At 38.7% G+C, this 12,478-nt stretch overlaps 3 protein-coding genes across 7 annotated transcripts in view; 1 reads left to right on the plus strand and 2 right to left on the minus strand.

The window, feature by feature from the left end:
* ome (dipeptidyl peptidase 4 omega) overlaps positions 1–12,478 on the minus strand; it is an 84,734-nt gene that overhangs the window by 16,669 nt on the left and 55,587 nt on the right. For 4 of the 5 annotated variants that reach the window (XM_018007052.2, XM_018007053.2, XM_089468205.1 and 1 more), the window contains exon 2: positions 2,487–2,590. The exons of the other annotated variant lie outside the window; for it this stretch is intronic. In XM_018007052.2, coding sequence (XP_017862541.1) covers positions 2,487–2,534 — 48 coding nt within the window. In that variant the 5' untranslated portion in view covers positions 2,535–2,590. The remainder of the gene's footprint in view (positions 1–2,486; positions 2,591–12,478) is intronic. 5 annotated transcript variants of the gene reach the window in all.
* Positions 5,236–6,726, plus strand: LOC108613540 (uncharacterized). The gene is made up of 2 exons (XM_018007072.2): positions 5,236–5,396; positions 5,469–6,726. The coding sequence occupies exon 2, from the start codon at positions 5,478–5,480 to the stop codon at positions 6,219–6,221; it is 744 nt and encodes a 247-aa protein (XP_017862561.1). The 5' UTR covers positions 5,236–5,396; positions 5,469–5,477; the 3' UTR covers positions 6,222–6,726.
* Positions 8,966–9,788, minus strand: LOC108613545 (thioredoxin-2). The gene has a single exon (XM_018007077.2). It carries the CDS (start codon positions 9,686–9,688, stop codon positions 9,200–9,202), a length of 489 nt encoding a protein of 162 aa, XP_017862566.1. The 5' UTR covers positions 9,689–9,788; the 3' UTR covers positions 8,966–9,199.

Here is a 12,478-nt window from a genome sequence, read left to right on the forward strand (position 1 = left end):
TTAATTTTTTTATACCAACTTCATTATTGGTATAAAATTTAATTAATTATTAGCATATAATATAAGGAATATATGATATAATATTCATAGTAACAAAGCGACTCATAATTTATATTTCATCCAATGGTTTTAATAATAAATATTTGATTGTAAAAACGATCTATTTACGATCTATCTATCTAGTATTATATTATCAGATCAAATGAAAATGAAAACTTAGGACTTAACTTATTGAACAGAAACATTTCAGTATCTGAATTGGCATATATGGGAAAATAAAAATACCAAAACAAGTTTGTAAATTTGATTTTATATCGAAAAATATGTCTCTAGATTATATATGAGTTTTCAAGTATTGTATTTTTCCAGTTTCATTTATATGAATTGGATGGGCAGACGAAAAAGTTGAAAACGAAATCTGACTGATTAAGAATAAGTGTTTGTATATATGCATATGTATGTATAAATCATTGTATATATAGGCAATACTTTGAGGTCATATAGGTTCCAATTTTTAATGAATTAAAATTAAATAATAAAAACTTTTTTCTTTAAAGAAGAGAAACAAAAGATATTATTGTTGCTAAATATTAATATTAATTAAACTAATAAATGCAATATATTATTTAGTCTCAATTATCCTCTAGTATAGCTACAGTAGATATATGTAAAATAATTATATACTAAATTGAATTGTCATAGTGACTAGTACTCATAGATAACTGTCATTGCAAAAGACCAGCGATCAATAGTCCGCCTCAGGCGTTATTTAACCGTTACGACAGAGACTCTTTTGCAACTGAATATTCCGACGATATTCTTAAATGGCCTGCAGCAAGAGTACACAAAACGAAGTTACGAAATGCAATTTCCACATAACCAAATAAAGGAAAGGCAAACGAAAGTGAGGCAGAGCAAGTCATAACCAAAAGCCAAGTGAGATTTGAGCCAAATGCATTAGCTCGATTTGGTGGCGAGCTCACCGCAATTATTTAATTACACAGTGGCTGGAGGATTGTTTAGCTGGCTCGCTTGGCTTGGCTTGGCTATGGCTCCCCGCTGACTGCCGTCCAGGCCAGTCGGTTGGCTCGTGAATCGCTCTCGGCTTAATCAAAGAGCCAATGAAGTCAAGCATCGCACAAAAGAGCGACAAAACTTTTGTTGCAACTTTGTGTTGCAGCCAGCCAGAGCAAAGTAGCAGCAACCGCAGAAAGGACTTCGAGAGGCGAAGTCAGCAGTGCCACAGTGTCACCCACTCACACACTGGCAAGCACACATACACACAAATATCTATATGGCAGTCAGGCAGAGAACATGTCCGGACCTTTAAAAGTCGCTGAGCTGCACAAAGCTCGAGACCTCGGACCGATACGTATCGCTAATGATGATCAAATAACGGGCCAAATGCTGGGGCCTACCAACAAAGGGCCCACAAATACCGTTAGCCCAGTTGGCAGCGCACCAGGAAATTCTCTGCTGCCCCGCAACAACTGCGCCATGCGCCCCAGCATGCCTCGTCTTCGAGCTCCTGTCTCCCTGGTCGGCGCTCTCTTCGGCGTCGTCTGGGCGTAATGAGCACTGCTTTCACTTTTCACAGTCATGAGGATGAGCTGGGCAGGCAGGCAGGCAAGAGTTGCACTCTCCCAGTAGTTTGGCACTTGACTGCTATGTGGCACAAACGATATGTAAATACCAAAACAATTTGCTATCACTCGAGCCCTCGGCCTGAGTTGCTATTTGATTAGGGCTCGATCAATGCGCCGAGAGCTCTCTTGGCAGCTGAAGCACGTTTTTTGGGTCAGACTTCAAGAGAATTTAATTAGATAAGCAGCAACAATGCAAGCAATTCGTGACAGTCTGCAAAATGTTTACCCAAAAATGCAAAAATAAAAGCGGACCCGTAAATTCTGCCCATGCAGGTGACAGCAGAAAGTGTGTAATGGAGTGCGCCGCCCATGCACAGCAAATTATGAATGCAAAAGAATCGGAATAATAAATTATATTTTTGTCGCATTCACGCGTGAATCGTGTGCAAGAGCTTAAAGCCAGCTAATAAAAAAAAAAAAAGAAAAAAACAACAACAACAACAACATGAACAACAGCAACAAAACAGGCACACGCCCAAAAATAGAATGCATAAATATTTCGGTGTTTTAGGCCAGTAAAACTCAGAAATAAAACAGCCTTAAATGTGCTCATAAATAATGGGAGACAATCGTTAAATGAAATCGCCTGTATAGAGCAGGCTGGAGGGCAAAGCTCATACTATAATATTTAGTTCAAAATTAAACTAATTTCATGCGAGCAAACATCGAATTGTCGAGCTGCTTAATAATAAATACCAAAGTGGGAAAAATCATGCGAAAGTCTTTTGTTTCGGTTGTGAAAGGCAAATGTTTTGGGACTGTTTGATTTTCAGTGTGTTTTAAATTCTGTTTGATTTTCTTAAACAATTTCAAGTTGTGTTTTCCTTATAGAATACATACCTGATCGCTCTGCGCTGTTTCAGTCACTGAAACATCTCGGCCAGACATTTTTTACGCGTGTTTTGTTCGATCTATTTGCGATTGCATAAACTTGGGATTGGTTACTGCATTGAAAAGGATAAAAATTTTAGAACATTTTAATTTTGAATTTATTTATTTTTTACAATTTATTTTATTCAAAATTGTTTTTGATTGGATTACGCCATGCAGCTTTTATGTTCAGTTTAATTGTGGATATATTCGTTCATTTTTATGCAACTTTTCGAGCATTTATTTCTCTTTGATTTATTACGCAAGCTTTTTATTTTTGGGAAATAGTTTTTTTTGTTTATGATTGGCATTGTATTTATTTTGGCTGAAACACTTTATATATATTTTAATTTGATTTATATTTTTGTATTGCGCACTTATTTGAGCAAGTCCGTAAATATTTTTCATTTTAAGCGTAGAATTTGCTGTTTTTTCTTAGATATTTTGCAAACGTTTCTATTTTCAGTTGTTGGGCCGTAATCCACATTTTTGTTCATACCCTCGCCGTTTGTGTCTATTTTTTACGTAACTTAATCCTTGTCTACACAAAGTGTTTGTTAACCGTTTCCCAGAGAGATCCCACAGTTTCGTATCTCATTTGTGCAGCGGAGTAAATAGCAGTCGCTTGTCATTTAATGCAAATTAAGCAATTTAAATAAGTAAACAAATAAACGAAATGGGACAAAATGCGAATTTGCGGTTAAATGGGGGACTACAAAGATGAAGACGAAACCCAGGATAACAGAAATACACATACACAGACACACACATATATATGCACACGCACACTCATGTAAGTGTGCTCTTCTTGCTGTTTTGTTTGGTTTGTCGCATTGCACATAACTCGTTACTCATACGCCGCGTTGTATGGCCGAATTGCGGCTAGAAATGTGCTGGCTGCCTGCCTTACGGTTGCCAATTGTCAGAGCCACGCGGCGGCGACTGCGGTAGACAATAACATAGACTAGCGAGCACACAGGGCGGTGCCAGAAACCAAAAGCAAAGTAAATAAGAAATATAAAAATACCAGCCAGAAATTGAAATTGCGTATACGAAACGAAAAACCGAAAAACCCGGAAAAAAAAACACAAACCAAAACGGGCGCTTAAGTCTTATGTAAACAGACAGGCAAAAGTAGGTAAGAATCACGTTGCGAGACGAGATAAAAAGAGTGAAAGAGTGAGTTGCCCGAAAATTTGATAAATGTGCTGTGACCTCTGTACTAATGTGCTGCTAAATGTGTATGTAATGGATATTGGAGCTGAGGCGAGACAGAGATGGCGATGGCGCGCGTGAGTGCAGGAAACAGGTAGCGCCTGGGCACTGTGGGAGCCACGACAAGCAAGGCATTTACTATACTACTACATGTGGGAAGTAAAAGAGAAGGAAATATATGTTAAGTGGCATAGACGGGATGGATATGCCGGTAAAGTAACTACTAAGTTATTTAATTTACATGCAATTTGTAAGTTTTAATAGTAAACAAAGAAACCTCATTTAAATAAAAGAAAATATACAGATAGATTGACATATGTGTATGTATATATGAATAAATGAATATCCAGACATACCTAATTATAGTCATACATTAATGCACCTTATTGTTTCTTATCATATGTCATATATCTTAAACTTTACTTCTTTATCATATTGAAATTGCATCTTATCATCTCACATTTCATCTCTTTATTTACTCAAATTGTTTAGTATTAACCCATGTATTATCCGTTCGCTTAAATAGTTTTCGAGCAGAAGTATTTAAAATACTTTGAAACAAATTGTTTGCTTAAAATTGCGTAATTCTAATTTCGAATCATTAATCAGGGCTGCTTAAGCTGACCAGGCAGAGGTCGTTTGGGCGCAAAGTATCTTCTACTTTGGGCTCCTAAGATGGCAAATATATTTTACTTGCGGTGCTTTTATGCTGGCACATCTATCCTGTCAACTGGGGGCAGCTGTTTGTTATTTAGCCAAAATTCATTAAAAATTAATGAGCTTAAAAGCGGCGAACAATTTGTTGAGCTGCTGCGAAAAGGAAACTCTAATTTCGTTACTGACTTGCCGCATAAATCGCTTTGTTATTGATATAGATAGATAGACAGATCGAAAGAGGGAGATGAAGAGAGATTGCGACGCAGAGGAAGGCATCCGTCAGGGACGTTCGCTTGCACTGGGTTGAGCTCTAATCCTGTTCTGAATATTTGATTTTTCATTTGTGCATTTTTCACTTAGGGCAAACATAAATTGCAAGTGACACTCAACAGCCAACGAAGGACCTAATGGTCGTCTGACAGCGCAGAGTGAAGCAGAGAACAGAACGGAAACAGCAGGAAGCATGTCCTTTTCACTGACAAATAAAAGATGCTGCAGCCAACAGAACTTTCATCACTTTACGATTGCAAGTCCACATCGAATGGCCAAATGAAGGAAGATTAGGGAATCAAACGGAACTGAAACTGGAACTGGAACTGAACCAGAATTCAATCAGGCGATAAATGTTAAATGTAATCGATATGCAACGATCTGTAGAGCCATTCACATTTGGCTTTTGAAATATGATTATTACCTATCGATATAATATGTTATTTACATACATATATTGCAGTCTTTTTTACGCGTTTTATATTTATTTAGACAAGTCAGTGTTTTCTTCCCTTCAACACACTGTGTCGTTCACTACCCATTTCGATATTGGAATTATTTTAATTCTAAATTATTCAAAGCAAGCCTTGCCACTCTATTCAAAACCGTTGTGTGTGTGTGTGCTTTGAGTAAACCAAGTAAGCTTTTCTTTAGTAATTACAACTCGGCGCTTGGGAGAACAACCAGGTTTCCTTAAAAGCAACACAATTCAAAGTCTAACAAAAATCTACTAGTCACGTGAGAAAATTTGAGAATTTATTTTTTTCTTGAATACAAAAATAAATATTGTGTACAATTCGATACAATTAGAGAATAAGAATGTCTGACTCCAATAACAACTTAAATGCTCCGGATTACTCGCGGCGCTGGAACGACGATATTGATATTGAATTCGATGACCAGTTGCTATATGCATCCTACCCAGAAGCGGAAGGTGGGCGTAACTACAATTCACCCGTAATCTGCAATAATGAGCACGACCCTGATAACGTGAATGAAACGAGCCCATCCCATTGGGAAATGGCCTGCTCTCCGGGTCCTTCGGAAATGACGGACAACCCGCATGGCGTGGATTCGGAGTGTACCTCTGACTCCGAATTGGAATACCTCTTCGAAGAACCTCCGCCCGTACATGACGTTAGATTCTTCAATCCGAATTACGAACTGCCGGCCCAAGTGGCCGGTGGTGATGCCAACACTCCGGATGAGGCTGAGACGACAGCGACTGAGCAGGCGAACGATTCGGGCTTGGATCTACGACCGGTGCCGGCATCGATTGATCTGACGCGAAATCGACCGCCGACCACCTGGCGTGAGTATCATGCCCGCGTTCGGGCCCAGAATCGTCCGGCGCCGGGCGTACAGCGGCTCTGTGCTGGACAGCCACCCAACCGTGTTCCCGTGTTCTTGGATGAGGAACTTGGGGTCTATGTATTCGTTGCCAACGATACAGATTCAGACGACGAGCCGACTCTGCCCCCATTGGCCATGGTGCCGCGACGAGGCAACAGTGTCAGCGATCTGAGTCAGTGCAGCAGCGACGAAGAGCCAGATAAAAACTAAACATGTATACTAACACTATCGACACTGATGTAGGACTTAACACTAAACACAGAAAACACACTTAATACAAACCCCAACTGACATGCAATTATCGAAAGTTTTATATCCCTATACTATATATACCATATACACAATATACACTTAGAATTTTTTTTTCACTATATATATATATATATATATATTTATATATATATACCATATATACTATATGTACTATGTAACCTATATACACTAAAAGCGCTCTTTGTACACTATTTACACTATATACACATAGTTTTCTCCGCAATTCATTTTTTTCACTTAATACGTGCAATCCCATACTCATGGCTGAAACATTACGCATCAGACATTGGACATTTTACACTTTACACCTTAGTCATTACACCTAAGTCCTTACACATTTTGCCTTAGATACTATGCGTTAGACATTACGTGTTAGACTTTACATATTACATATCATTTTACAAGAATCCCAAATAAAGGATGTATAAATTCTTGAAATGAATATAGAAAATGCGATTATTTTGGGTTTGGTAAAATGTATATAGGAGAGGGAAGGAATACATATATGTATATATGTATGTATATTCTTCATCCGGACGACGAGCTGAGCTGATTTGAACATTTAAGAATAGCTTCAAGTTGACCAATTTTAGTCTGCTTATCTAAAAGTCGGGTTTAAAATATCTTCATCTTGCATTTTCATTATATTTATATACCTATGATTGATTTGGTATCTCAATTACATTTTGCAATTAATACTCTTCAAAGTAATTTTCAAAGTAATTTTCATATGCATATTCCTATGTAAATATTTAGGAATTGCTTGAAATGCAACTTTGGTTATTTCCCATAATAATTTATTGATTCCTTGACCATGTCAATTCTGGTTCGTTATTGCATCCTCGCCTGGTCCGCTCCGCCCTCTGCTCAAATAGTTTAATGAACATTTTAAGTAATTTGCTAGCTGTGAGAATAATTTTGCTTAAATAATTGCAATCGAGAGAGAAACGAAGCCCAGGACAAACAATGTGCTGGATGGAAATCTCTGCTGTAAGCAGAGCCGGGTAGAGTAGGAACTATAAATTTGGTAGACCATGGACCAATGCCAGGCAGCTGGTTGGTTGGCTCTAGGAAATTTATACGCCAGCTGCCTGTCGCATCGTTGGCCGCCTACACATGCACACCCAGGCCGCACACGCCCACCATAGACACACGCTCCATCTTCTTTGTTATGCAAGTTAATCCTTTTTATAGCTATTGTTCAGCGCATCAAAGCTTTGCAGCTCTCCGAGCCCCCTTCTGCCTAGGCTGGCCTAGGATACACGTACGCACGCCCTGCGCATTTGTTTCAATGGAGCAGCTGTGAAGTGGACCGCAGGAGCGGCCAGGGGGAGCGGCCAGGGGGCGCGGCCGTCGGGGATCGGTAGCAGATGTAGCTATAGCACATGTCACCGCATTTTTCAGCGACTCCGAGAGGCGACATAACCAACATATTAGCTGCCACACACACATCTAGGGCCCCAGGCGGCGGGCGGGCGGCGGCGGTGTGTGCTGCCAGCCAGTGTGGCATGGAAAGGGGCTGGGTGAAGGGCTTGATGCATGTGCATCTTCTTGATAGCTCGAGCTAAATCTGGCGCATGTTGTGCGATGGCGCCGACGTCTGCGTCGGCGTCGCTGTTGAGCGTGTTTGTACGGCATGCCGCAAATTCATTATTATTTTACCCAACACCCACTCAAGCAGCTGCAGCAACTGTATAAACACCCAACATATGAAGTAGATAAGCAAAGAATGCTCAGCTCACCGGAGTCCGTCAAAAGTAACCTTAAAGCAATACAAGCGGAAGCTATGAGAGTCCTTAAGTATTGCGAGCCTCTCTCTCTCTTTGTTAATTACTCCGAATCCTTGAGGATTCAATTTAATTGATTTTATGTAAAGAAAACAAAGAAACATCAAACAAGTGCAAGTGACTATCCAATTAAAGACTACTATTTTACCCAAAGAAATTTGACTTTAATCCCTGGCCAAAATTTCAGTCAACTGCAACTGCTGCAATTTCTCATTTTAATAAAAATGCAAATGTCTTTTGCTCAAAGTGAAAGCATGAGGCTGCCATCAGGTCCCGTACGTTTTCGCTCTTTCATAGCAAATTTTCTCATATAAAACGTTGATAAAACTTTTTGAATTTTCCCCTTGGTAGCTAAAGCGCAAAAGAAAGAAAAGTAGCGAATAGCAAACAAAAACGAAAACAAAGGAAAAGGAACAGTCACATCCAATAAGGGAAATACGTTTTCAATAAGCTGAGAAACGATATGGTGATGAACTCGGGAAGAATTTGACTTCCTGGCAACGGGCTTAGCTCAAAAGTGTGGGAAGTACGTGCAGAAGGAATAGTAATATTAGTACAAGGCGGAGTCTACTATAAATAGGAGCAGAAATCGTATGGGCAATAGCAGCCGCAGCTATTTCTGCTAGAAAGAAGTGTAAGTAGATGAACTATAAGTATATATGTATGTATATGTAAATAGGTAAAAGCAGCCAAAAGATATTGTTCAAGTTATTATAATCCAAGAAATTATAATCCAGCTTCAAAGGATAATGCCGGCTTCCATAAGCTACACATTGTAGCATATAGTATTTATTATTTTATATATTATTATTGATTTTATATTATCGATATTTATCGGATAACTTTTCAGATTGAAGTTTATAAAGGAAATACTGATTTAGTATGCAAATGAGCTTAATTTGGAAAAACCTTTTTATTCAGGCATTATGATGATATAAATGTATATCTATATATATATATATATATATATATATATCTATATATATATATATATCTATATATATATCTATATTCATATACAAAAACATAGCGCAATTTGGCCCTTGAATTTTACTGGTGTACAAATGATCTAAATGGATTGTCAATCAGCGATTTTGCTTTCTTGAGGTTGATCAATGCAGAGGTCGATTATTTTTTGTCCGAATGCATAACATTCGCTTTACTGGGGCTAACTACTTTGATCATGGAAACCATTCTGTTCGGCTTTTGGCTGGGGCCTGCACCCGCACCAGCAGCCGTAGCAGTTTTCTCGTCGCGCTTGCCGCAGAATTTTTGTAGGGTGCTCTGCACTCTTTCGCCGCTGCTGCCCACAAACTGCTCCAGTTTGATTTTGTTCTTGATGATCAGAAACGAGGGCATGCTGCTGACATCATACTCCTCGGCGAGATCCTCATTATCATCCACGTCGACCTTGATGATAACCAGGCAGTCCGCGTACTCCTGCGCAAACTCCTCAAGACGTGGTCCGATCAGAGCGCATGGGCCACACCACGTGGCGAAGAACTCCACCAGAACATGTTTATTGCCCGCCTCCGCAACGATCCGATCAAAATCGTCTTTTGATTGTACGGTTATGACCTTCTTCGTAGTGCTTTTTTCTTTGGCGGCAGCTGCCATGAGTGTAATGCCTGTGTGTCAAATTTTGTACGCCGAAAAAATTCTAAGAATCTAAAATTTGGAACAAGTTTCCAGATTATCTGTGTGACAAATATAACTAAGCCAGGCCTGTGTCTGTGCCCGAGCCTGAGCCTGAGCCTACGCCAATGGCATGGTCTAAAGAGTAAAATCAGTTTTCTGTTCATGCAACCACATTTATTTAATTTACTCTTCATGCAGAGCTTTTGCAAAGCTGGATAATTGCAAATAAATAATTATAATAAAAAAATAAAAAAATTTTAAATTGTAAATTAACAAAAAATAATTGTATTTATAATATTAATTTTTGAATTGTAAAAAGGAAGAACTATAATTACACATAGAAAAAATATATTAAAATTGAAAAATTAACAGAAATATACTTATAGGAATTGATTAATTAAATTAATTAATCTTTTTTGTTTTAATGTATTTTATTGATAATATATGTTTGTATTATTATCAAATGCATTTACAATGTTTATTATTGTAAATTTAATTAAATTTAAGTGTTTTTTTAAATATTTCTTTTTACAATTTTATTATATTTTTTCATTTTACCCACTTTGTAGGCAAACTAGGCAAAAATTGCAAGTATATTTATTTGTAGCTTTGTAATGTGTACAGTTTCCGTAATAACAATAATTAGTGTGACTGAGAGACTAAGAAATATCGACTCTAAATTAATAACAATATATATTAATCCTAATACTCGTTTCAAATTGTTTTCAAAATAAAGAGTTGATCATTGAGTTTATTGTGTTCAACAGTACTAACACCACGACTACTTCTATTATTTTGTACCGTAGGAGTACCTATATATATACTGATTAAAGTGGATCCAGATCAATGCAGTTGTCATAAAAGAAACCTTTACAATTGTAGCGAGCTAAGCCCGCTTTTAGTGCCATCCACCCACACAAACTTTGAAGCTGTGAACTTTTGTTGGCAACTGCAGCTTGGTTGCTTAGCAACTTGCTTTCGTTTTTTAGTTGTGTTCGGTTGACTGTTTGCTGGCTTGTCCTGTCCTGTCCTGTCCTGCAGCTGTCACAAATTAAGACAAATGCAGCGCAGCAGCTCTTGCCGCTCTCAACTGCTAACCTCACATTCAGAGCTAGCATCTGCGGTGCAGTATGTGTGCTGTCTGTCGTCTTTCGGTTGGTTCTTATCTTTTGAGTGTTTACCTTAAGACTTTTGAATTGTTTCATTTTTTTGTGCAGCTCAATACTACGCAAGGATGAGTGTCATGGGGTGTACCGGCACCCACAAAAAATGGTTAAAGTCTGAGAAAGAAAATTCATGTCTTAGCACGGGGTATTTCATGCTCGTCTCACAATGGGAACATTTTTACTTTTATTTGGTGGCCTCGCTCAGCTTCCCATGTGCGTTTTGGAGTACTTCATGCCGAGGCGTCTGTGGCCAAGGAGTGTTAGCTTTAAGCGCTTTAAGCATGCCACTACTTGACATTGAGCTTTGGTTAATAATCCGCTTGTTACGTGCATTCGCTTTCACAACTTTGCGCGCCTCTCTCGACTCGCTTGCATAACCTAATGAGCAGTGCAGAGAGACAAATGATAGCGTTTAGCTGCTGCACACAACATACGACCGGAAACAGCACTAGCAGCAGCACCACCAGCACCACCAGCAGGTGTAGTACATAACATGCAGCAATAACAACACGAACCGTTATAGTCAAGTGTATCAGTGTCAGTTTTTGTGTCATGTTGTGCAATCGCTTGAGCATCCCATTCAGCGCGCCAAGTGCGCGACTTCCGCTCGCAGAGATTTGCCGCCCATTTATCTCCCTCTCTGTCTAGCTGCCTTGCTCTCGCTCTATTTGGGGTATTCGGTATGCAGGCAAAGCGAAAGTGCTGACCTCGCCTTCGCACCTTGACACGCCGCGTATGAGCAATGTATTAAAAAGGGCGAATGCCGGATGGCGAATGGCAACGAAATATTTTCGCCAAAAGATAGTGAAAGAAATTGTAAAAATAACAGACAGACAGAGACAGAGACAGAGATAGGGAGGGAGAGACAGAGAATTGCAAAAGTCACGTATGCGGCAAGACAAATTGCTTCAAGTGCGGAGAATGCCACTTTCACTCGCTTTCAATCAGTCCGCCAGTTAGTCAGTTATTCTGTCAGTTACTCACTCAGTCACTTAGTTAGTCAATTATTCATTCAACTATTCATTCAGTTATTTATATTGCGCATACGCCATGTTGCCAGCATATTTTTATTGCGGTCAACTATGCATTGGGGTTGAGCATCAAATGCTCAGTTTGTCGCGTTTCCCCCTACAAGGGCAACTCAAGTTTTTGGGTCAAAGGAATGGCTATGATGAATGCGGAGTCCGACACTGACGGTCTGCTATTGTGAATTGAGTTCACAATTTGAAATTATAATAAAAATATATATTCATGACAAAAGGATTTCTCGAATTTGTTATATTTGCCCGAATGACCCCTCATTTTAATTGCAAATAAAATATTCTCACAGAATTTATTATTCTGTTTATTATAGATACCAAATATATATTTCATTTATTTTCTTTTTCTTTTTTTCTTTTAAGATTTTATTTTACTGTGGCAATCCCATTCACATTAGTTGACAATGGTCCAGGGTATTCGTTTTGTGCTGTGCTTTTCTATTTCTTTGTCTTCATGCATAGTTGTACGAGCTTTGACCGGAATAGCATGAAATAGTGGCAGTTAAAAGTGATTTATGACATTTTTGCTTGGAAAATTGGTTTCAAGAAGGGAGAAACGAAAT

The sequence above is a fragment of the Drosophila arizonae genome, chromosome 4 (genome assembly GCF_054131065.1).
Source record: "Drosophila arizonae isolate 15081-1271.41 chromosome 4, UAZ_ARI_1.0, whole genome shotgun sequence".
In the NCBI taxonomy this organism is placed as follows: domain Eukaryota; kingdom Metazoa; phylum Arthropoda; class Insecta; order Diptera; family Drosophilidae; genus Drosophila; species Drosophila arizonae.